General features: G+C 35.2%; 1 protein-coding gene across 2 annotated transcripts in view; it reads left to right on the top strand.

Annotated features, from left to right (window-relative positions):
* The first annotated feature begins 12,739 nt into the window (after positions 1-12,739).
* The window catches only part of TMEM196 (transmembrane protein 196), a 51,315-nt gene continuing 36,376 nt past the window's right edge, over positions 12,740-27,678 (top strand). The window contains exon 1 of one of the 2 annotated variants that reach the window (XM_032759733.2): positions 12,740-13,791. In XM_032759733.2, the coding sequence (XP_032615624.1) occupies positions 13,627-13,791 (165 nt within the window). In that variant the 5' untranslated portion in view covers positions 12,740-13,626. The remainder of the gene's footprint in view (positions 13,792-27,678) is intronic. The other variant, XM_032759741.2, reaches the window with a different exon arrangement.

Here is a 27,678-nt window from a genome sequence, read left to right on the forward strand (position 1 = left end):
TAGAGTAGCACCTGTTGTTTCCTGTAAACTAGTTCAACCATTGTGGAAGTCAGTGTGGTGATTCCTCAGGGATCTAGAACTAGAAATACCATTTGACCCAGCCATCCCATTACTGGGTATATACCCAAAGGAGTATAAATCATGCTGCTATAAAGACACATGCACACGTATGTTTATTGCGGCACTATTCACAATAGCAAAGACTTGGAACCAACCCAAATGTCCAACAACGATAGACTGGATTAAGAAAATGTGGCACATATACACCATGGAATACTATGCAGCCATAAAAAAGGATGAGTTCGTGTCCTTTGTAGGGACATGGATGAAACTGGAAAGCATCATTCTCAGTAAACTTTCGCAAGGACAAAAAACCAAACACCGCATGTTCTCACTCATAGGTGGGAATTGAACAATGAGAACTCATGGACATAGGAAGGGGAACATCACATTCCGGGTACTGTTGTGGGGTGGGGGGTGGGGGGGGCGGGGACAGCATTAGGAGATATACCTAATGCTAAATGACGAGCTAATGGGTGCAGGAAATCAACATGGCACATGGATACATATGTAACAAACCTGCACATTGTGCACATGTACCCTAAAACCTAAAGTATAATAAAAAAATAAATAAATAAATAAATAAAATTAGAGTAGCAACCCCTGAATTTTCTTTTCTTTCTTCTTTTTTTTTTTGTTTTTTGTTTTTTGTTTTTGAGACAGAGTTTCACTCTTGTTGCCCAGGCTGGAGTGCAACGGCACAAGCTCAGCTCACCGCAACCTCCACCTCCCAGGTTCAAGCAATTCTCCTGCCTCAGCCTCCCGAGTAGCTGGGATTACAGGCATGCACCACCACGCCCAGCTAATTTTGTATTTTTAGTAGAGATGGGGTCTGTCCATGTTGAGGCTGGTCTCAAACTCCTAACCTCAGGTGATCCACCTGCCTCGGCCTCCCGAAGTGCTGGGATTACAGGCGTGAGCCACTGCACCTGGCCCGAATTTTGTATTTTTTTATTTGTGTGGTAGGTTTTTCTCTATCCTTTCACTTTGAGCTTATGAGTGTAATTGCATGTGAGATGAGTCTCCTGAAGACAGCAAACAGTTGGGTCTTTCTTCTTTTTTCAACTTGCCACTCTGTGCCTTTTAATTGGGGCATTTCATTTAAGGTTAATATTGATGTATGCAGATGTGACCTTGTCATCATGTTGTTAGCCGGTTATTATGCAGACTTGTTTGTGTGATTGCTGTATAGTGTCAAGGGTCTATGTACTTGAGTGTGTTTTTGCTTTTTTTGTAGTGGCTGGTAACAATCTTTCCTTTCCTGGTGGTAAAGAATTCCCTTAGCACTTGCTTTTCTGAAAAGAACCTTATTTCTCCTTCAATTATGAAGCTTAGTTTGGATATGAAATTCTTGGTTGAGATTTATCTTTTTTAAGAATACCCAGCATAGGCCTACAATATCTTCTGGTTTGTAGGGTTTCTGCCGAAAGATCTACTGTCAGCCTGATGGGGTTCCCTTTGTAGGTAACCTGTCCCTCCTCTCTAGCTGCCTTTAACATTTTTCTTTCATTTTAAACTTGGAGAATCTGATGGCTATGTGTCTTGGGGTGATTGTCTTGCATAGTATCTCAGAGAGGTTCTCTGCATTCCCTGAATTTGAATGTTGGCCTCTCTGTTGAGGCTAGGGAAATTTTCATGTACGATATCCTGAGATATGTTTTCCAAGTGGCTTGCTTTCTCTCTTTCTCTTTCAGGGATGCCAATGTGTTGTAGATTTGGTCTCTGTACATAATCCCATGTTTTTCAGAGGTTTTGTTCATTCTTATTTAGTCTTTTTTGTTTTCTGACTGAGTTATTTCAGAGAACTGGTCTTTGAGCTCTGGGATTCTTTCCTCAACTTGGTTAGTTCTCCTGTTAATACTTACAGTTGTATCTGAAACTCGTAAAGTGAGTTTTCCAGCTTTATCAGATCGGTTTGGCTCTTTCTTAAAATAGCCATTTCATCTTTCACCTCCTGTATTATTTTATTTCTTAGAATGTTTGGATTGGGTTTATACTTTCTCCTGAATCTTGAAGATCTCCCTTCCTATCCATATTATTAATCCTATATCATTTTAGCCATTGTAGCCTAGTTAGGAACCACTGCTGGGTAACTAGGGTAGTTGTTTGGAGGTAAGAAGGCACTCTGGCTCTTTGAGTTGCCAGGGTTCTTTTGCTGGTTCTTTCTCATCTCTGTGGGATGATATTCCTTCAATCTTTGAACTGAAGAAAATTCAGAGTCAAAAGATCAATGAAGCTAGGAGTTTGTTCTTTGAAAGAAAAAGTAAGATAGATAGACTGTGAGTTAGACTAATGAAAAAAGAGGGAAGATCCAAGTAAACACAATTAGAAATAACAAAGGGATATTACCACTGATGCTACAGAAATATTTTAAAAAATCAGGGACTACTATGAACATGTATATGCATACAAGCTATTATAAAACCTAGAAGAAATTGATAAATTCCTAGAAACATGCAACCTCCCAAGATTGAGTCATGAAGAATTTGAATCCCTGAGCAGACCAATAATGAGTTTTGAAACTGAATCAGCAATAAAAAGCCTACCAACCAGAAAAAGCACTGAACCAGATGGAATGACAGCTGAATTTTACAAAATGCATAAAGAACTGGAAACTACTAAAACTATAACAAAAATTAAGGAGAAGGGACTCCTCCTTAACTCATTCTATGAGGCCTAAATCATTCTGATATCAAAATCTGGCAGAAACACAACAAAAAAAGAAAATTTCAGGGCGAATATCCTTGATGAACAACAATACAAAGATCCTCGACAATATACTAGCAAACCAAATCCAGCAGCACATTAAAAAATAAGTTCACCTTGATCAAGCAGACTTTATCCCTTGGATGTAAGGTTGGGTCAACATATGTAAATCAATAAACATGATTCATCAAATAGAACTAAAAACAAAGAGCACATGATCATCTCAATAGAAGAAGAAAAGGCTTTTATTAGGTCCCTTCGTGTTAAAAATTCATAACAAACTAGGCATTCATGGAATGTACCACAAAATAATAAGAGCCATCTATGAAATACCCATGGCCAACATCATCCTGAGTAGGCAAAAGCTGGAAGCATTCCCCTTGAAAACCAGAGCAAGACAAAAATTTCCTCTCTCACCACTCCCATTCAACATACTGGATGTCCTAGCCAGAGCGATCAGGCCAGAGGAAGAAATAAAGGGCATTTAACAAGGAAGAGAGGATATCAAGCTATCTTTTTGCAGATGATATGATTCTACACCTAGAAATCTCCATAGTCTCTGCCCAAAAGTTTCTTGATCTGATAAACAACTTCAGCAAAGCCTCAGGATACAAAATCAATGCACAAAAATCAGTAGCATTCCTATACAAAAAGAATTTCCAAGCTGAGAGTCAAATCAAGAATGCAGTCCCATTCACAATAGCCACAAAAAGAATAAAATACCTAGGAATACAACTAATCAGACAGGTGAAACATCTTTAAAACAAGAACTACAAAATTCTGCTCAAAGAAATTAGAGATGACACAAACAAAGAAAGAAAAACGTTCCATGTTCATAGATAGAAAGAATCAATATTGTTAAAATGGCCATATTGCCCAAAGCAATTTACAGATTCAATGCTATTTCTATTAAACTACCAATGACATCCTTTATAGAATTAGAAAAAAAAATTAATTCATATGGAACCAAAAATGAGCCCAAATAGCTAAGGCAATCCTAAGCAAAAATAACAAAGCTAAATGCATCATGTTACCCAACTTCAAACTAGAAGTTTTCAGTAACCAAAACAGCATGATACTGGTACTGAAACAGAACATGAACGAATGGAACAGAATAGAGAGTCTAGAAATAATGCCACATACCTACAACCATCTAATGTTTGACAAAGTTAACAAAATCAATCAATGGGGAAAGAACTCTCTATTTAATAAATGATGCTGTGATAACTGGCTAGACATATACAGATTGAAACCAGACCCCCTCCTTACACCATAAAATTAACGCAAGATGGTTAGAAACTTAAATATAAAACCTCAAACTATTAAAACCCTGGAAATACTATTCTGGACATAGAACCTAGCAAAAATTTCATGATGAAGACATCAAAAGCAATTTCAACAAACACAAAAATTGACAAATGAGACCTAATTAACAAAAGAACTTCTGCACAACAAAAGAAACTATAAACAGAGTAAACAGACAACCTGTAGAATGAGAGAAAATATTTGCAAAGTATGCATCTGACAAAGGTCTTATATCCAGAATCTATAAGCAACATACACAAATGAAGAAGCAAAAAAACAAACAATCACATTAAAAATTGGGCCGAGTATATGAACAGATACTTTTCAAAAGAAGAGACATAAGCAGCCAACAAGCATATGAAAAAAATACACAACATAAAAATCATTAGAGAAATGCATATCAAAACTACAATAAGATACTATCTCACACCAGTCAGAATGGCTATTACTGAAAAGTCAAAAAATAACTGATGCTGGTAAGGTTGTGGAGAAAAGAGAATGTTTATACACTTCTGGTGGAAATGTAAATAGTTCAGCCATTGTGTAATTCAGTTTGGAGATTTTTCAAAGAACTTAAAACAGACATACTGTTTGATCCAGTAATCCCATTATTGGGTATATGCCCAAAGGAATATAAATTGTTCTACCATGAATACACCTGCATGCGTATCTTTATCACAACACTATTAATAATATTAAAAACATGGAATCTACCTATATATGCCTATCAGTAGTGGACTGGATAAAGCAAATGTGGTACATACACACCATGGAACACTACACAGCCATGAAAATCAATGAGATCATATCCTTTGCATCAACATAGATGGAGCTAGGAGCCATTATCCTAAGTGAACTAACACAGGAACACAAAACCAAATATTGTATGTTCTCACTTATAAATGGAAGACAAAAATTGAGTACACATGGAAACGAAGGGAACAACAGACAACAGCACCTACTTGAGGGTGGATGGTGGAAGGAGGGAAAGGATCAAAAAACTAGCTATTGGGCACTATGCTTATTACCTGGGTGATGAAATGATCTATACACCAAATTCCCATGACATGCAATTTGCCTGTATAACAAACCTGCACATGTACCCCTGAACCTATAATAGAAGTTAATAAATAAACATATAAATAAAAATAAAATTAAAAATTAATAAAAATTTTAAAAATAAAAATAAAAAGTTTTAATTTTCAAGCATTATCATTAACTTAAATTTTGAATTACATTTTAATATAATGAAGTTCTCATGAGATATTGAGATTCATAGACATTTTTCCACCAACATTAAACAACTCGAGATTGCTGTGCTTTTTATTTTTTTCAGTTATATGACATTTTTTCATTAAAAATTACAAGTTTTTTGTTCACAAGTGGAAAAGTACAGAATGTATAAAAGAGAAAAGGAAATTATAATCACCATCTAATGCACTAATGAATGTGTAACTTCTTACAGTGTTCTTTATATTCATACTGTTAAAGAATATGAAGATTATTTTGTTTATATGCATAAATAAAACATGTATGGCTTTAAAAATATTTTTGAATTGTTATAGCTAGATAACATATGATTTTAAAATGTAAATTTTAATGACTAAATTATTATATTTTATAATTTTACCATTCTTTATCTCAACATTAGACTTTAATTGGAAAATTAGGCTGATTTTTATTTTTTTAAATAACACTGTTATACACATTTCTATATTTAAACTCTGAATCATAAATGAAAAAGTGTATTAGAATAAAAATGAGAAAAAAATTACTGAGTCAAAGTGTATACACATTTTTAATACTCTTGATGAAGATTGCTAAATATATATTTTAAATATTGTTATCATTTACATTTCCAATAGTATTTATGGGAACAACCATTTTACTTTGTCACAACACTAATTATTCTTTTAAAATTCATATTTTTGGTCCAATAAGAGTTGTGACTGATTACACTTTTTGTTTACTACAGAGCCTTATCATTTTCTAACATGTTCATTGGCCATTTTTAATACTCTCTTTGAGTATGAAAATTTCCTGTTCATTACATTTTCCATCAGGTTGTTTTCTTTTGGGTTTGAAATAGCTACTTGCGTGTGAAGAATAAGATTTTGTCATAAATGTTTCAAATTTTTTCAGGTTATAATTTGCCTTTACATTTTGTCTTTAAATGAATAAGTGAAAAAGACAAGGAGGGGAATCATGCTGATTTGAAGTGTTGTAGTTAAATATAAGTAGTTTATAAAATTGAAGTGGATAAAGTATTTTAAAAATAACATATCTCTTGCTTATTTTTTCATCAATTTCCTTTTTCCTTTTATTTTTCCATATATTTGTAGAATAAATGTTTATTATTTGTTCAGTGAGTTCTAAGTGTCATCTTAAAATTCTAAACAACATGGGAAAGGAGCTTTGACGTGATATAGCAAGATATGTATCATCTAAATCTCTGCAATAGCTGAGATATGTCCCTGGCCAGATACTTTAGTTGTAAGAAAACTGATTGAACAGGAGGAGGACCCTTGAAACCAAAATTCTGATAACTACAAATTCTCTGTGTACCAATGAAATGAATAAAATCTATTAAATCTTCTGCCTGCCCTAAGATAAACATACAGTTTGAAGGAGATATGAAAAGATTAAAGGTCAGGAATATGACCTTTACTCAATGGTAAACCCTAGAGTGGCAGGAATTAGAAGGCAGTGATAGTAAAGGGGGAGTATACAAGTAACTCCCCAATTCTATTCATTTTTAAAATGTCTTGTTTATTACAGTTGTTAATTTTTACCGATGTATTTTCAGATTAACTTACTCTTTCCTTTCTTTTAAACTTACTTTTTATTTGCCATGTCCACTTAAGTGTGAAACCCTTCCAGTGTATTTTGTTCTTTGATTTTTTTTAATATCCAAACATATTTTTAACTTCTAGAATCTCCATTTGGCTATTTTTATTGCTTTTATTACCTGCTAACATTTCCCAGTTCTCTGCTGAAATATTAATTGGTTGAAAAAATATTCTGTTTTAATTCATTAAGATAGTTATAATTACTCTCTTAAAATCCTTATTTGTTAGTTCCAACATGTGGTTTATTTTGTGGTCAGAATCAATATTTTCTCTTGAAAATATTTTCTATTTTCTTGGTTCATCATTGAACAATGTTTTATTATGCCTAGGATATCATAAACATTAAGTTATGAAGATTCTTGATTCTGTCATTTTTCTCTAGTAAACATTATTTTGTTTTAGCTACTAACTTTCTTGGTTGTGCTGGAACTGCAAATTCTGTTTCTTACATAGAAATTCTGGTCTCAGTTTACAACTTTGAGCCAGTTACATACATGTGCAGTGCAGGGGTCTGCCAAAGATTGGAGATCTATTCTGTGGTTTCTTCCTTTACAAGTGTTCCCTATTCTCAGAGGCATTGATTGTTGTCCAGATTCAATTTCCTGGTTATCCCAGCCAGAAAGACTACAGCCTGCATCTAGGCCTAGACTGAAAACCACAGAGTTGGGGAGTTACTTGTATAGCTCCCCCTTTACTATCACTGCCTTCTAATTAGAATGGTAAAACTGCTTGTTTCATTGTAACTATTGATATGGTCGGGGTTGATAGTATCATCTTGATATTTGTTTTTTATTTGTCTCAACTATTCTTTGTTTTTTTTTCATTCCTTCTTTAAATCAATATAGTAATATCTAGTATTCATCTCCATTTTTAGCTAATTTTCTGTGTTTCTTTTTATCACCATTGCTTAGTAGTTGCTCCAGCTTAGGGCTGATAATTGCATCTTTAACTTATCACAACTAATTTGAAATAATATTATAATATAATGTAAGAACCTTACAACAGTCTATCTTGTTCTTTCTATTGACTGTGCTATTGCTGTCATAAATTAATTATAAATGTGTTATAAACTCCAAAATATGTTATTATATTCTCTTTTTGCAACCAATTATTTATTAAATAACTAAGGTGAAAATATTGTTCACAATTACCCATATATATACCTTTATGATATTCAGTAGTCTTTTGTGTAAGTCTAAGTTTTCTTCTGGTATATTTTAATTCTGTTTGGAAATATTTATTTTAACAACTCTTTTTTTTTTTTTAGAGGGCATCTCGCTCTGTCACCCAGGCTGGAGTACAGTGACATGATCTCAGCTAACTGCAACCTCCGCCTCCCTGCCTCAGCCTGCCGAGTAGCTGGGATTACAGGCGCCCACCAATACGCCCAGCTAACTGTTGTATTTTTAGTAGAGAAGGGGTTTCACCATGTTGGCCAGGCTGGTTTCGAACTCCTGACCTCAAATGATCCACTCACCTCGGCCTCTCAAAGTGCTGGGATTATAGGAATGAGGCACCACACCCAGCCTATTTCAACAACTTTTATAGTGAATATCTTATGTTAGAAAATTCTCTCAGCTTTTTTTAGTCTGAAGAAGTCTGTTTCCCTTTTGTTTTTATTTTTGCTAGGCATATAATTCTAGATTAATAGGTTTTTGGGTTTCTTTGGTTTTAAAAAAATATTTCATTGCTTTAAAATGTTATTCACTTGTTCTCCGGCTTGAATAATTTCAGATTAGAAGTCTAGAATTGTTGCCTTTGTTCCTATCCACCTAATGTGTCCTTTCTCTTTTGGCTGCTTTTAAGTTTTAATCCTTATCATTGGTTTCCAGCACTTTAATTGTGATATGCTTTGGTGAGTTTATCCTATCTGAAATAATTTGTTTGTATCCTATGGGTTTGTAGTTTTCACCAAATTTGGAAAATAATTGACCATTATTATCACTTCAAATACTTTTATACAGCCCTGTGGAATTGCACCCTACAATTGTGCGGCTTGGAATTTTGCAACAGGCTCTAGGAATCCTTATGGAGATTTACGGATCTCTCTTTCTGTGAAATACCCTCATCTCCCTGCAAATTTTGGCTACCTCAATGTCTTAGTCAGTTGGAGCTGCTATAACAACATACCATGAACTGGATGACTTAACAACAAAAACCTACTTTTCACAGTCCTGGAAGCTGAGAAATTCAAGATCAGGGTACCAGCAGGTTTGGTATCTGGTGAGGGCCCACTTGCTGGTCTGCCATCTTCTCATTGTATCCTCACATAGTAGAGAGTGAAAACTAAACTCTTTCTCCTCTTCTAAGAAAACTAATTCCGTCATGGAAGCTCCACCCTCATGACCTTATCAAACCTAATTACCTCCCAAAGACCCCACCTCCTAATACCATCACATTGCAGTTTAGGGTTTCAAAATCTGAGTGTGGGGAAGGGGGGAAACAAACATGCAATCCACAACACTCAGCCCCCAAGAACGCTGCCATTTGTCTCTGACATTTTGTAAGCCCACCATTCTCTGCCTGGCACCCTTCTTCCTGGATCATTATATGTAAAGGGCCTGTAGTAAGAAAACAAGCACAGCAAACCTTGTTACTCTCTTACCAAGGATCACAGTTCTGTGCTGCCTACTGTGCAGTATCTGAACACTATTATATTTTGTATGCAGCAAAATCTTAATCTTCAATTAAGTCCAGTCCAACTTTCTTTATAATGGCCAGGAGTGGAAATACCCATATATTTTATTAAATATTAGAATTTACTATAAACTATCTGTTTACATATTTACAGGTTATAATAATCAGAAACTATTTGGAACATAAATGAGAAAATGTGCTAAATATAGTATTAAATATGATACTTTATTTGATTAATTTCCACAGCCACTGAAGTTACTATTGGATACTGACTTCTGAGCTACATTATTACTAAAAGCCAAGAAAAGGCAGAAGATAAATTCAGGTTTTATTATCTGTTTCTTGACCGTTAAATAAAAAATAAAAACTCCAAATGTGGGCTATTTTTCTTTTTTAGCAAAACTAACTACTCCATCAAATCCTAGGTAGATCCAATATTTTTTACCTACACTGACAAGAGTATTAAATATTAGATGAACTTCTAGCTAAATGATTGAAATCATTTTATGATTTTTCTTTTTCTAATTTTTTGTACTGCACTGGCAATTCAGCCCAGGGCCCACAACCACCATATAAATTTTGCTTATAATAGCTTAGATACATTAAATCAGATCTTAAAATTAATCATTTCACAGTTTTAGCTTTTCAATAACTCTATATTAATGTGGCAGCATTGATGATTTTGTCAACTTACTTTATTATATTAAGACAGGAGACATTAGTGTACTGTCTACCCATTCCTGGATTTTCCTTCATCCAGATATTAAAATTTCCATAATCTAATTTGGGTAAATGGGTGAATGAGAGAACCTCAGAATCCTTGAATATTTACTGGAAGTGCTTAGGTCCTTAAAGTTAGCCACGATAAAGATGTTTTCTTTTATTAAGGCATTTAATAAGAATTATTTTGAGGCTACTCACATTCATTTGTATCATGCATAAGCCAGCAGATGGCAAACTTGAGATTTTTTGTGCTATTGCTCTCGTCAAAGTTGTGGAAATATTTAATTATCTATCAATGGATCTCATGAATAGCTCTTTTGGTGTACTATGGCATTAGAAAAATTAAATTCAGAAATTGTGGAGCTACTGGTATTTGGATAGTGATGTGCTTCATATGATTTTTTCTTGATTTATATTTTTTATCCTATAATTATTTGTCTAGCAAATAATTTGGAGGGATAATTATAATAAGAATCATAAATAATTTGTCAGTTTGAACTCTTTTTTCTTGATTTCTATATTTAGGGGGAAATTTTAGGCATATTTGGGTTTATCTTAGGAGGATCATTACATGATTTTTAAAAGGCACAAAAAATACCCTTTGTGTCCCAATAAAGATAACGTAATTTTTTTTTGAAAATTTTAACACTGATGCTCATGTTTTAAAACACAAAACAGCAGTTTCCTCTATAGAAAATAATTGTTTTTATTTCTAAAAATATTTGTTTTATTGTGAATTATTGGTAGTTACTTACGTGAAGATGAGTTGAATTTCTTCCATATACAATTTAATTTTCAAAAGTTTTGGATTTCTAACCAATGACCCAGAATCAATCAAGATTGGTTTTAATCAGGCGTATGATAACCAATCTTATATTCCAAGCCATCACATTCAGAGATAAAATGTTAACCACAATATATGTTTTGTTTGTTTCTTTTTCTCTGTGAAATTCAACTATTGTTAATACCATCCCTACGTTCTCTACAAAGGTTTATTTCCCTTCCCGTATGTCTCCATTAATCAATTCATTTTAATATTACAACTTGTTGTCTTCCTAACAGAGAAGCATTTTTTTCCTAAAGAAAAGAAGTGACTAAAGACAAAGTAAAACTTCAGCAACATATATGCTGTATTATTTATGCATATCAATTGGATCATTTAGATGACTTCTGTAATATTTAAATTAAATAAACTTTACATCATTAAAGCCATACACTAATAAGGTACTTTAGCATGTCTTTGAGGATTTAAAAGTATAGAAATGAATCCACTAATTATCATTCAGTACCAATGTTTATTTGTACTCCAAATATCACAATAACTGAAGCTCTTTAAGGCCTAATAAATTGTAACTCTTCTTCCTTGCATTTGTTTTAAGAGAAGAGGACTCAAATTTTTAAATTATAGAATATAAACATGTGAAAAAAATTATAGTGTAGAATTGAGTTTAAACTCTAAAAGAAGCCCTTAATCAAATTAAGAAAACTGAAACTGGCATTTATGTTACAGAACTTATGCTATAGGTCACCGAGCTTTTATGTTCTCATCATGGGAGCTTTAAGAAGCCTCTAATCACAGAGGCGCCTGCACTGCACTGATCTGCATGTGTATAGAAGTCAAGATGCCCTAGTCTTGTGTTATTGTACCCTAACCTCATCTTCCTTTGTTCTATTTTCCTTCAGTCCATCTCGAACTGGAGAATCCAGTTTTTGAGAAAGATGACCCATACCCAAAACTCTCTCTTCATCCCACTTCCTAGATCTCCTTGATAGAATACCTTGAGATTTTTCATAAAACTAGAGTAATGAAAATGGGGTCTAAACACAGCGATCCCTAGACATCTAGAGTCTCATAGGCATCAAAAGACAATGCAAAAATATCCGAGGCCAAGCTGGACTGGCCCCTGCCCTAAAGATTCTGATGAAAGTAGACCGTCAAAAATAGTTGTGCATTAAGCCAGACTTTTTTTCTTTTTTTAAATAATGCCTGTTCTAATGCATACACATATCTTGAATTTGGTTGAGAATATATAATCCCAGCTCAGATGGGTCTAGCTATGCATCCCAGAACGTGTAGTCACACTCCTAGGGGAAAGCAAGGGTCTGCGGCTGGAGAGGAACAAAATCACCGTGGAGGTGTGGCCCTCGTCCACTGTCAACTGCTTCTTCGCCCTCCGACACGGAAGGTGACAGGCTATGATAGCTGGGAGTGGACATTCCTTGTAAGCAGGCTTGAATCTATCTAGCTCTCCTAGACAGGGGAGTTCCTTGGTGAGGGGCCTTGAGAGTCCTAGTGACATTAAGAGTCTGGCTTTTCCACCCCCCTGGGGTTTCCGTCTTCCTTTGCTCACTGCTCCCCCTACCCCGCGTACAAGCCAAAGAAAGTTTTTCTCAGAATGAGCCCGCGTTGACGTAGGCATCGCCTCTCCTCTCCGCTGGATAGAAGCCCAGAAAGGAGCCACGGGGAGAAGCGGAGATAGGGGTCGCCTGGATTTCTGATGCTGCGGTCCGGGGGCGGGGCGGATCAAAGGCCAGCCAAGAGTATTGGTCCTGGATCTACAAATACATCAGGCTTTTTCCTCCTCCGTCAACCTCCTAAATCCCAATGAGGTCATAGCAATGAGAGAGAATCAGCTCGAGAGAGAGGGGGAGGAAGAGGACGACGACGAGGGAGAAGAAACCCAGACGGAAAGAGGCCATCAGACAAGGTCGCTTTTTCTGGCGACAAAGCAACTGCAAGGAGCGTGGTGCTGAATATCATCCGCCCGCTCTGCCTGGGGACCCAGAGACTTGCAGAAGCACTTTGCATTGCCACGAAAACAAAGGAGAGGAGACGAAAGGGAGAGGGAGAGAGAAGCTCGGAGCAGTTCTCTTTGGATCTCCTGGAAGCAAAGCTCCTCTCCTCGGCAATAAAACAGAAGGGACCGTGTGAAAGGGTCTAGTAGGCTGGGGAGGGCGCGGGTTTCCCTGCGGAGATTTGGGACGCGGCAGAACTCTGGACAGCGCCTGGGGAGCAAGGCTCGGAGCTCCCTGGGCTCCTCCAGGTTTCCGGCTCCTTAAAAGCCCTGGTACTGGTGTGCAATCTTCGCACCACCGAACCCAGGAAGATCCTTCTACGATCCCTATCTGAACGTGCCAGGGGGTGGAGCAACTCCTTTGCCTCTGGCCCAGCCAGGGAAGGTCTTCGTTTCTGGAAATCCAGCCCTTGTGGATAATGCCTCGCTCTTGAAGAAAGAAAAGTTTTGGGATCTGGTAGGGGGTGGAAGGGGTAAGGAGGATAGTGGAAGAAAAAAAGGTAGATGGTTGATTTCCCTCTCTGATCTGGAAGGAAGATGACCGAGGAAGGATGTGCACCAGCGGTCAGATTATCGGGAGCCTCTTGGTGCTCTCCGTGCTGGAGATAGGGCTGGGGGTGTCCAGCGTGGCGGTGGGGGCGGTCAGCTTCAGCCTGGCCCTCCGAGAGCACAAGCCGCAGCTCGGAGACTCGTCCCCGGTATGGAGCGGGGTGTGTGTACGTTGAGCCATTTCACTCTCTCTTTACCTCTTTACGGTGATGGTCAGGGTGCGCGCATTAGTCACTCCCTCCCTGGGAAACAAAATCATAAATGTCTGGCTTGCATGTAGGTTCATGCTGAAAAGCTATGCTTCTTTATATTGTCCTTTATTCGTTTTTTGTTTTGTTTTGTTTTGTTTTGTTTCCTTACTTGGGCTTAAGACCAAATTAAATGGCTTTGTTTAAAGGTGGGGGTGGGAGGTTAGTTTCCACTGGCTGATTCTACAAAAGGCTGCTTTACCCAGTGGTGCTGTTTGGGAGGCGGGGGGAAGGGGGGTGTCACACCTGTCAAGGGCAGGCTCACTTAATCTTTTGTTCCTTCTACAAGGAAAATCAAAATAAGAGTGTTCCATCATTTTTTTTGTATCAGGGAACAAGCAGGGATAGTTACGCATTTATCCCTGGGCAATAATGCCCAAGGTGCACCAGAGGCAACACCAATAACAAAAAGAGAAATGTGGTGTGAGTGTGAAAGGAAGTTTGTGGGTGCATTTCATTCCAGAAAACATTGCTCTTAATTTTCCTTTGCTACATTTCTGATATTTCACCTCTGAAAACGCTTTTGTAAGTTCTAGACAGTAAGTTAGAAAAACATCAAATGGTAAGATGTGTAACAACATTCTAAATGGATAATAATTCTGCTTACAGAGTACCTAACTGCTCAGAGAAACTGTCATAGTTATCTCTAGGTCAGATGTCGGACTCAACAAGCTTCTTTTTTATTAGGATGAATCTCCAAGAAAGCCTTAGAGACCCATTTCTTCCACCAAGATTCAATAAAATAACTCAGCACCATTCCTAATGTGAATCCAGTTGTGAAAACCAGTTTTTTCCTTCCTTCAAGCTATATACGTGTCATATACTTCTGGATGTCTAGCTTGATCCTACTTTTCAAGATAATTCAATAGAAAGTATTCTGTCACTGATAATCTGTAGCATGTTTAACCATCATGGCTTAGTCACTTGAGCTTTAAGTCACTAAAAGAAAATGATTATTATGGAGTTCAAGAAAAATTATTCAAAAGTAATTCATTTTTGAAAGACGCTGTAACTTTTTTTTGAAACTGGCAAAATTTTGCTTTGGATAATTAGTTCTTATATATTTTTTCAGGTGAGATAAATGTTTTTAAATTGCAGAACTACAAAAAAGAAAAATAGTGTTCAATTCTAACTTTGAATTCATCCAAGAATCCTTAGTTTGAATTCAATAATAAGTTACTATCAGCCCCCAAATAATTATCTTGCTCTTTGTCATGTAATTTTTGTCAATGTATATATTAAATTTGAGTTTGAAAGGATAAAGGCATCTTAAATCTGATAATTGTTCATTTTATATGTGGCAGTAATTATTTGGAGAGTTGTAGTTATTGTTCTTGTTTTTGTTGTTATTATATAAACAGAAATAACACTTTAAAACTTCATTGAACAACTGTCAAAATGAAGTGTAATGTCAACATTTAGGGAAAGAGGGAGAAAAGGTGATCTTATGATATCTTAATGGGGAGAAGCCTTAAATACTCTACAGCTCAATCCCCCCCCCGAAATTCAACAAATTGAGTCAATTAAGTTAGATTTTCCCTAGATAATACTAAAGTATCCAGTTTATCTTTGAGAATTAAAAAAATGGTTATGTTAGCTTAGTATCATGTAAGAAAAAAATGATTAAATGTTTTTTCTTTTTCTCAGACTATTTACTATTATCTAGATGTGTATGTATAGAAAATGAAAATTTTGAATCACCTCATGAAAAAGCAAATAAGTCAGTCATATCTACATAGTCATTATAATAAAGAATTATTCCCTTTTTTAACTGGTTGTTTACAGTGAGCAAAATTCATTTGGGTTTCTAGAACAATAATTTTGAATTCTATTGTCTGATTCAGTAAAATCAAATAATACATCTGGCTGAATGAATGGGTTTGACACCAGAATGCCCAAACAGCTGCTCACTTTTATAAACCCATTTAAAAAGTGAAATTTGTGAAGAAACAAATACCCAGTAGGGATCATTGTGTTTATTCAGTGACAGACTGGCTAAGTAGTTTCTAAATTATTTTGGAGAAGTCATTTATGGTACAGTCTCAACTACCTCAGTTTCTTCAATGATGAATTTATGTACCCAATATTTGTAGAGGGCTTAGCATGTGAAAGGCATTTTACCATTTACTACCAATACTATAAAGATGAATCAGAGCACTGTCTTAAAAAAACTACTCCATAGTGGAGGAAACAAAATGGTACATTACTAACTTTGCCAGCAATGAGAAATTAGAATGCGACTTCAGAGAGATACAAAGGCAAAAAACGGGGAGAAAGATTGGGGTGGTCAATGAAATATCCGTGAAAGAAGTATTATTTTATTCTTGATCTTGGAAGTTTATCAGGACTTAGAATCAATGTACTGCAGTGTTAACTAATGCTTCACAGTGTGAGATCTGAAACCATACTACCTGGTTGCAAATTCCAGATCTACCACTTACTTAGCTGGGCGACTAGCCCAAGTTTCCTTATCTATAAAATGGGGTTGTTAAAAGGAACAAATTAAATAGAGTTGGCCCTCCCTATTCATAGGGGATTGGTTCCAGGGCGCTCCTGGTTACCAAAATCTGAAGATGCTGATGTCCCTTACGTAAAATAGTGCAGTATTTGCAATAACCTAGACACATCTTCCAATATACCTTACATCATCTCTAGATTACTTATAATACCTAAAACAATGTAAATCCTATGTAAATAGTTGTTATACTGTATTTCCTTTGTATTATTATTGTTGTTGTATTTTTTTTTCCCAAATATTTTCAATCAGAGGTTGGTTTGTATTCATGGATGCAGGACTTGGGAATACAAAGGGCTGATTGTAATGTTCTTAGTGAAGTGAATGGACTGTAGTAAGCACTGAGCAAATATGAGCAGCTGATACTGAGTGCACAGACTGGTAGTGGAGGGCATGAGAAAAGAGAGTCTTTCAGTCAGCATAGATGAAGGCAAAAAACTGGGACAGGTTGGGTTGTGGTCCAGGAAGAGTAGGTTCTTCTATTTTTCTGGGGCCTAGGTGTGTAAGAGGAAGATAAGGATAGAAAAAGTGATTGGGGCCAGACCATAGGAGACTGTGTGCCAGTTTGAGGCGACAGATTTACTTTCTTCTCATATTTCGAATAATAATAATAATACCCATTTTTACTTCCCCTTCCCAAAGTGATACTAAGGAAATCCAGAAGAAAGCTAGATAGAAAATTATTCATCTCTTTGCTAAATTATGAATTAAAAACCTGGATTATTTATAAATGCCAAATAAGATTTTATAATAATTAACCTGTCACAATACACGTAGTCTACAATCAAACTATATTTTGATTAGTGCTGTAAAACTCCTTTCAACACATTAATATCATTACTATAAGATTTCTGAATTAAATTTAAGTCAGTGGAAATAAAAGCTGCACTATAAAAGGATTATTTTTATATAAAGAGACCCTAAAATCATAAGCTTTTTATCTAGGACAAGTGCATTAAGGTTTTAAGCAACTGCTGCATTTTGATTTTTTGGCCCCGAACATGGAAATACAAAAAACTGAAAGATGGCTTAAAAATAAAGATAAGGCTTAAAATGTATGAGATGGATGCTTACACAGATTATTTCCAGGCACTATTTCATCTGATTAATCAGGTAGGGATGCTTCCCGTGATAAATTTTAAATATGGGCAATTAGAAGGAAAAATCAATTAACTATAATTTCATAGAGAAAGAAAGCTATAGGTGTCATAGCATTTTTGTTTCTTCTTGATTCTTTGTTATAGCTGATATGGTCATCTACAATGAAAGCACAAAATCAGAGACATAACTATTAGATAACAATTAATAAACTATTGAGTAAAATGCCTTGGAAAAGATATAGTCATGTGAATTATAACTGATGTATCAGATTTATAAACAGGAAGTTAAATGGACAGAGCTCTGTTTCCAAGTTGCTGTGTGAAAGTCACTCTTCTCAGCCTCCAGTGCATCATCTATAATGGGAATGGACTGGGTTTAGTAGCACACAGATTTATAAATCCCTGAGAATTTTATTGCTGTAGGTAGAGATTTGGAAATCTAAAGATTCAAATGGTGGTATCCAGAATAAAATATGATGCTAAGTTGTATTTTATATATATAATGCTAAAATTCCATCCATCTATTAACATATCTGACAATATCCTGTAAAACTTAATTTATTAAACAAACTTTTCTAAGCCTAGTTCTCCCACATGTAAACCACGAGGTAGTATTTTTAAATATTTAAAAGTTTTCTTATCTAAATCATTTAATGTTTACAGGTTTTATTGCTTATTTTTCTGGAGCATATTTGATTTATACATTATATCTTTATCTGCTTAATATATCTGATGTTTTGCTTCAGCGAAATTTTCAGCATAGCCAACACACATACCTTTTATGTAGACTCTTGGTTTACCATGGCAACAACTCAGCCAATTGTAGGATTTTGTTGAAATTCACCTCTATACACTCTGATCTATATTATAGCAATCCAAATGAGGTGCTGTATATAAATTATAGCTGCTCCAAAGTATTATTTTTAATATTTAAGCTTTTTAAATATATTTAATAAAAAAGAAATAAAGTGAAAGAAACCTCTCAGTTACTGCAAATGCACACAATTTGAAACTAGTGTGTCTCTAACCAGGTAATACATCATTTTTTCTCCCAGATCAAGTACTTAACATAAGGGATTCATATCCTTTAGCATAAGATGAAAATGCTGCTCCTATCCCCCCAAAAAATTACAAACGTGTTTTTATGCCCCATTTTAAAATTAACTGAAATTATACAAGTAATTTATAAATACATTCAAAATGTTGTTCAAAGTTATAACTAAAGTCCTCTTCCCTACTCCCTCATCAAAATTAGGCACCATTATATTATTATAGTTTCACAGACATTTCTCCATGTAGAAAAAATAGTTTTGTTCTGGGCATATAAACCAATTTTCATCAAATTTTTGCATATAATAAAGCCCTTTAAGGGATTCTGTAGAGCTCAGGTAAAGAATCTCTTTCTTATATGATTCATACTCTCATTTTCAAATGCTACTAATTATCCACTGGGCATAAGCAGTTGGATGATTGACAATCAGATAAGTTAGGCAAGCCAAACTACTGGGAAATATAGTTATTATTCAGGGGGCCATACCATGCGTCAAAAGAGATATAAATATATGTTCATTTCTGGTGTAAATTGATAGTGGTATAATAGAAAATATGGTGAGTTTTGTCACATTTTTATTTATTTCATTAATTTCTTAGTCTAGATTCTGTTTACATGTAAATGGCACATACTGGAATTTCTATCCAAAGTCCATGACAAAATCTGCTTTGAGATTTTTGTTCTTATTCAAGGGTATAACTGGTCATGAAGTCTTTGTCCTAAAAACATTAAGAGATAACTAATAATATTTGCATCAGTCATCTACTAATTGACAGTTTGCTTGATAGAAACATCTGAATAAAGTCAAACTTTTTAATTTGGACATTTTTGCCTAAAATACATCTTAGTTGTGTCTCTGTATTGCCTTAATTATGAGCCAAATTATCCAATGTGTACTTTGAATAGAACCAAACTATCTGACTTTTTATATATTCATTTGGTTTTCATGCAACAATTAATCATATTGGTAGATTAATCCACCCTGAAATGTCTCTCCTTGGCTTCAATAAAAGCTATAATAGATTTTGATGTGTGTGTGTGTGTGTGTGTATGCACTTGCATACACACACACACAAACCAAAGGTGACCAAAGGTGAGAGAAACTGCAACAGTTTTTGGATCTGAACCATCATTTTACTTGTGAAGTGAACCAAATTTCATTTCGCTACTGCATTAAAGAAGTTTTATATATATATATATGATCCTATATTTATCACATATATAATATATATCATCATATATATATATATATAATATATATATGATCCTATTCACCCAAATAGAACTTCTGTGCCTAAATAACTAGGTCCAGCATTGGTCTAAATATTTAAATTTGTCTTAGTAATCTAGAGAAATTTTCTTGTGGCCACGCTACAGATAGATGTTTCAACATGCGAATGGACAATGCCTTGATAATTAGACTCTCATTGAGCATATTTCTAGAAAAGAGAAAGAGAGAAGAAACTGTGTGACTACTTTCCTCTGTAATGTACAAAGCCATGCAGTCCTTATAACTGCAGATCTAATCTATATATACTTCATTAAAATTAAATGACAATCAGATTAGATTCATACATCTCACTCAATATAACTGTGTCAGTGGGAAAGTTTTATTTCTTCACCAAATCACAGTCTCATTATTCCTAAAAGGAGGAAAATATCAGGACCTATTTCATGGAGTTCTTGCGAATCTCAGAAAACAATGTTTCTAAAGCTGCTAGTTCTGGGCCTGGCATAGAGTAAGAGATCAGTGAGCATCAGCTGCTGCTTTCTCTCTGCTGGCCTGTGCTGCTCCTTGCCTGCCTGGGGTCTAGAGTCCACTAGTAATGCTCTGGCTCTCAATATTTCTCCCACACCTTTCATCAGCCCTAGTTTGACCCATTCTTTTTGTTTTCGTTGTTTCTGAATAGTATGTATCTAGTTAGGTTTTGATTTAATTAGGATATTTACATTAGCAACTATGAAAATGTACCAAAATATCTATATTAGAAAAGTTTTGTAAATATTTAGTCTAAAACCGAATGAGGAAACATAAAACACCTCTTCTTTTGTTTTTCTTTTGGAGTGAGACAGGGTGGTAGAAACTCTATCATAAAGATATTTGGTAATCAGATTAACAAGATAATTATATAAATTAGGCAAATCGAATAGTGTGAATATGGTGACCATTATTTATGCCATAAAACAAAGTATTCAAAAAACATTTAGAACTATGTAAATACTTGTTGAAAAGTGAAAGTACAAATTAACACATCTAATAAAGATACTTAATATCTTAGAAACTTGAACTGCCTGAATAGTAGCTTTACAAGCCATATTTATTACATGATGTATTATTCACAGATACCTCAATTAAATACCTAGATTTCAATAATGACTATTATAACCTTAACTGGTGCCCATGATTTATTAGTACCAATAGTAAAACCCCCAAGAAGCAACTCTAAGTTCCATTAGTTCATAATCTATTGTTAAATATTGAATAAAATCATGTGGTCAAGGCAAAAAGAAAATATTAATGGTTAAATAAATAGATCAACTTGGGAGATAGAGTGCCCTGATCTATTTACCCTATAGAAATAATTCTAGACATGATTTATTAATAGTTAACTAATGTCCAGATACTTCCATATGTATTATTATTTCTAATTTTAACAACTTTGTGAAAAATGTGGTATTTTATAAAGTTTAAGTAGAAAAAGGAACTTACGTAGGGTCCACTGTTATTCAATCAGCTTAGTCAGTACTTTAAGTCACGGCAATACTGTTTCAAAGTCTGTACTTTTTCTATTGTGTGTTGTGTGGAACTTTGGAAATTTTCATGAAAAAGTCTTTCTTTGAGGCCTGACCTCATTATTTGCTCCACACCCTTGAATACATGGAACAGGCAGGATGTCTTAAAGGCTAAGTCCCAATCATTCTTTTTATCTATTTTCCAGAAGAGACTAGCACAGTCAATCAATCAACAAGCACAACCCCCATGTTACCAGAAGTTTGCATCTAAGATATTGGACCGAAATTGTTCCTGCCATTAAAGCTTAAGCCTTAGTGTTGGATTATGAATCTCAAACTATCCTTCAATATTATGAGGTCTGGTCAGTATAGCACGTGACAACAAATTTAAACAGAGTTCAAAATAAAAGGTATAAGCAAGAGATCACTTTCTCTTCATCTAAGCCTTGGACACAGAATAGGTTTCCAGTGGGCAGAGGAGGAAAAGTGTGCAAAGCAAAACTATTAACATTTGTAAAGTCATGGAGAAGAGGTAAAGGCAATGAAATGGGGTTTTTGTGGGGCACTGAGGATATCAGCCTTGTTAGGGTGAGACATCTTCATGTAAAAACTGCAAAATGAAGATCTGCCTCAACTAAATAAGATGGTACCAGTCTTGAAAAGGTCCTGAAAGAATGCCAAGACTGGTCTGCTCTTGATACCCTACTAGGCTTGGAGAGCTCTACAGGGCAGAACTTGACAATCGTGAGGTCAAGGCAGTTAAGCCCAGGCAATGCTGCTCAATTTCACAGCAAAATGCCAGCTGGGTTCTGAGATGTACATCCTGGATCAAAAGAAAGACTTGAGGAAGTTCTTGAAATTGAGGAAAATGTAAATTTACCATTACAAATCTAACCACATTTTCAAGTGTCATTCCTGTTGATGGTAGATTTTTAAACTTGTAAGTTTCTTATGTTCAGTGAATCTCACAGCTGGCTGGCATATAAAAATAGAAATTTGTGCATTTAAGTGGAGATACCGGCATAATACAAAGAAGTGAGAATAGGTTTGGGAGCTATTAAGATCTAGGTTCATATCTTACCTCTAGCACTTTTTAATTGTTTAGGCTTGAGTGAGTTACATTGTCTCACTGAACAATCAGTTAATTCATCTGCAAAATAGAAATACTACCACTTATCTCATGGAGTTGTTCTAAAAATTAAATGTGATATTTATATTAAAGTATTCAATATACACATTAGATATTTAAAAACCATGTCTGACCCACAACAATGGGATGCATGTTTGTCATTTTTCTGGAAAATCTATAATCTGTGTGTGGTTTCTATTTGTTGTTTATAGACACATTTATTTTTATACATTTATGAAGAGGATCTTGTTGTAAGACCATTGATGAAATTGACCTTGGACTCTAGGCTTGCTAACATTTAGGTCATATACCCTCTCTTAGAAACTGTTTACTCTACGTAACTGATTTTGTTCCTTAGTAATAGTTGTGATTTGGTGTGCATGTTCCAGAATCCCAGGAATAATTGTTTTAGATCAAAGTTGGAATACCAAGGTATAATTTTTGTTTGTTCTACCAAACAGAGACATGTTTGATTTTCTTGTTATATTTGGCAGGGTTTTTGGAATTCTTAGTTGCCTTCTTTTTAAATTTGTACCCTGCCAATTATTTTTCCATATGGATTATTCTGAGGAATTAAAATAATATCAATGATGTTAATAATAGCAATGGCAGCTTATGTTTATAATAAATCACATTGCCCAAGAAATCCAACTGCTTTCATTACACCATTTATCCCAGCAGATAAATTTATTCACTTAAGGGATGAGAGACTAAAGGATTTAGGATTTAGTGATTTAAGATCAGAAAGTGAAACCAGTAACAGAAGTAGGATAAAAATCAAAATCACCTAAAGAGAGAAATACATTTACGAGTCTGTGTGTGCACACCCAGGCACAGAGAAGGTAAAAATATAAGCAATTCCTAAGAAAAAGTTGGTAATTGTCATCAATACACAATTTAAGCTGCATTTAGGCTGCTATTACCCTGACGTGGGGGCAAGTTCCTAATGCCATGACATTCTGTGCAGCTATGTTTGTTTCCATAACTGGCTAGCTTTCAGAAACCACTATGCATGTTGGATGAACATTCATCTGTTGTGTTGGCAATTCTTGGGAAGAACATAACTTCCATTCTTTAATCCCCTAGGGTCACTGGCTATTTTCAAATATGTAAGAACAGGTCACAAATCAGACTCAAAGCTGGCACAACTCAAGGGAGTAATTTTTTTTCTTTCTCCTTCACTAAATTTATCATCTACATTTTAAAGCCTATTATAGTTTCCACATGTTTCAAGTTGTGAGCTTTATATTTGAATGTTGTGCTAAGCTATATCCAAGTACATTGTAGTCATATTTGATATGAAAGAATCTTAAACATAAAATGTAAGCAAAATGATGTAAGTTGGAATAACCTACATTAATATAAAACTACTTAGTTACATAAGTATGCTTATTAAATTGTTATTATGAACTACATAATACAGAGATTCTGCACAAGTATATAAAAAGTCTAAGCTACTGCAGTAACTAGAATATTATTGATAACATTATCCATACATTGATGCTTAATATTAATCACAATCCTTTTTACTTCCCTCTAGAAGTAATCACTATTATAATGGTTTATATGAATTTAATTTTAAAATTTATTTATTTATTATATTTGACTAAGATAACACAAATTTGAACTCCAAAGAGAAACTCTTCTGATTTTTTTACTACTATCTATGAGATGGGTTTTCTTTTGTTTTAAGAGCCTATGTGAATAATGACTATAACTAAGATTTAGTTAGAAAAATGACATTTAAATATACTGCAAATTCAAAGTTCCCCTTATATAAAATTCACAAGTTTGGTTATGATTTTTCTGTCACTTCTGAAGCAGAAACAGCTCTAACACCTAAAAGCCTTATTTACTTAGCATGCTCAAAATATTCAAGAGATAGTTTTTTAAAAAAGAAAAAACTATCACAAAACAGAATTGGAATAGAACACAGTGCATAATGCATTAAAAACAAGAAAGATTCATTACATGAACACTGAGAGGGAGATGTGAAGAAATTGCATTCTGAGAATTAAGGCTGATTTGTTCTGTGCACTGAAAGATTTCGGTCCTGGGCCAGTTTGAAATTTCTGAGATTTTTTTGGACTTGGATTTATTTAGAAGTGTGTGCATGCGTGTTAGCTACATGCTATGTCTGGTGATTTCTTCCGAAATTTATTCTTAAGTTCATCTTTCTTTCAGTTACTTTAGTCTCTGAAAAGGTTTCTGTCACTACCTGATGTGCATCTTCATTTAACACCATGAAACTATTCTTTCCACCTCTCTCGAGTGCTTCTGTTTTAATTTCTGTTTGCTATAGTTGCATCTTATCTCACCTGGTCTGCTAAGCCACCAAGATGGCTGCTGTTAATGGAGGAACACCTTATCACATAAACGTGTCTCTTGTACATTTTATCATCTTGGGATTTTATTTTTCTATGAAGTTGATTACATGTGTGAGAGGTTATGTCTCTTTCGATAAAAGATGTACATTACCCTTTTCCAGTTAAACTGATGGTGAAATTTTCTGTAGTGGAAGAAATATGGTGTATGGAACTATATTCTTTACATTATTTCAGTCCTTCGTTATAGTTTAAAAAATAAGAAATTAGTTTGAGCTTAAGGAAAAAAGAACGTTGCATAATTAGCAGGGTTTTCCATTGACTAAGAAAAGAAAGAAATATAAATAGGAAGATGGAAAGTGGCTTCTTTTGAAGATGTACACTATGCTAAAATTGCAGAAGAACTGGGAGAGGGGAAAGCTGAAAGCCAAGACCACTGAGGAGATCTGTAAATCTAATAAAGGCAAGGAGGGCTCAGGGATCTGGATTGTGAGCCCAGGGAGTGGGACCCGCAGGGATTAGGCTTATGAAGATGGGGCCAAGTCAACGTTGAGGTCAATGGCAATAACATCTGATGGGCCTTAACTCCGTAGTCCACACTGGGCTGGGATGAGACAAAAGAGGAAAAGACAGCGTGATGTGGAAGAAAGCTCTGCGGGACTCCGGGAGCACAAGCTTCTGTTGTCACTCTCATGAGCCACCCACTTACTCTCCTCGGTTCTCTTTCTTATTAGATTTAGTGAACAAATATTGATTCCATGGCTACTGTGTTTTATGTTGTGATTTTGGTCCTGAGGGTCTAGCAGTAAATAAAATAACCATAATGCCTGATCTTCTGATGCTTAATTCAAAAAGAAATATAGACAATGAGTAAATAATACACAAATTAAAATTAAAGATTGTGCTATGTTAAACAGGAAAATAGGCCAGGCGCAGTGGCTCACGCCTATAATCCCAGCATTTTAGGAGGCTGAGACAAGCAGATTGCTTGAGGTTGGGAGTTTGAGACCAGCCTGGCCGACATGATGAAACCTCGTCTCTACTAAAAATACACAAATTAGCCGGGTGTGGTGGCATGTCTGTAATCCCAGCTACTTGGGAGACTGAGGAAGGAGAATTGCTTGAACCCAGGAGGCAGAGGTTGCATTGAGCCAAGATCATGTCACTGCACTCCAGCCTGGGCAATAGAGTGAGACTTCATCTTGAAAAAAAAAAAAAAAAGGAAAATATATAGGCTTATGAAGAATATAAAATAACTTTCTTAACAGTGGGAAAATCAGGAAAGCATCTCTGAGGAAGCAATATTTTCTCAAGAATGATGAGGCATTAGTCAGACATAGAGAGGGAAGAGCATTGTTTCATGCAGAGGAATAGCATGAGTAAAGACGCTGAGATAGGAAAGCTTTGGTGTGTTTCAGAAACTGAATGAAGTTCAGGGTGACTGAAGTATGACCTGAGGGGGAGGAGGTAGAAGGCATTGTGTGAGATACTGAGCCTAATAGGGGTAAACATTAGACCTTTATATAGGTGCCACAACATTTAGATTTTTCCCTAATTATAAAAGGATCTATTGAAAACTTTTGAGCAGGAAATGGACAAGATTATAAAGGTCATTCTGGTTTTCAGTTTAGAAAATATATTGATGTCACACAAGAAGTCACAGGTGTAGTTAGGAGGCTACTAAGATGTATGATACAATGGTTACTGCAACGAAAGCAGAGGTGGTAAAAAATAGAAGCACAGCTATTTACTTGATAAGACCTTGTGTTTTGTGTTCAATTTTATGCCATTATAGAGGGGATGTGTTAAGAATAACTACCAGATTTTGAGATCAAGCAAATGATAGAATCGACTTTCTGTTTAGTCTTTTGAGAAGCAGATAATCAGAAACGAGAAAAACTCTGTGTGCATGTGTGTGTGTGCGTGCATGTGTGTGTGTCTGGTGTAGGATGGGAGATCAAGAATCTGTTTGTGACCTGTGAAAGTAGAGATGCTTGTGAGATATCAATATAGAGAGATGCTGTGGACTGTTAGATAAATAGGTCTAGGGTTCAGAAGAAAGGGCTGTGTTAGAAATATCAGTGTGGGAGTAATTAGTAATTACAAAATATTTTTAAGGTCATATGTTTGGTTGACACCACCCAAATAAAGCTTTTAGTTACTATAATATTTAGAGAATGCATAGAAATGAGGAACCAGAAAAAAGGTACTAAGAAGTTTGGCCAGAGAGATATGCTGAGGACCAGAAGAGTGGTGTAAGAAAAGACCGAAGGAGAGACTTCCTTGTAAGATGAAGGCTGAAACATGGCGGTCATTGTTTGCTTTTCCAAGAGTAGCTGAAGTAAGGTAATGGGAATATAAGCCAGGCTAACGTGTGCTGAAAATATAATGGGAAATAAGAATCTAGAAATTGTAAACAAGAGGCTTAGTGGTGAAGGGAGATGCGTTCTGTGTAGAGATAGAGCAACAGACTTTGGATTCAAGGAAGTTTTCTGTTTTTGGGGGAGATTTTGGAACCTGTTTACATGCCAATGTGAATAATGGGGTACAAAATGAAAAAATAAATACGTAAAGAGAAAAAGTATTTGAGTAGGTGAAGGGTAATTGGATTTAGAGCTAAAGGGGGAGTTTTTTTTATTAATTCTCATCTTTGTCTATTGTAAAAAAAGAGAGAGCAAGTCAAGTATGAGTGAAGATGCAGGCTAATGTACGACTAAGTCAAGTATGAGTGAAGATGCACATTAAATGGCCAATGCAGAGAGGAGTCTTGGACAGCTTCTGCTTTTTTGTGTAGCCTGAGACTCTAGCAGTCAATAGCTGAGGGTAAAGAAGAGATAGAATTCTGAGTATGTGTGCACTGAAAGCATCATTAAAATGTTTTCTCTTCCTATTGGTTGAGAATTATAATTGAGTCATGCAATGAACTAGAGATTTAGAAATAATTTATTCTAAAT

Source organism: Hylobates moloch, unplaced genomic scaffold (genome assembly GCF_009828535.3).
Source record: "Hylobates moloch isolate HMO894 unplaced genomic scaffold, HMol_V3 SCAFFOLD_1, whole genome shotgun sequence".
Taxonomy (NCBI): Eukaryota; Metazoa; Chordata; class Mammalia; order Primates; family Hylobatidae; genus Hylobates; species Hylobates moloch.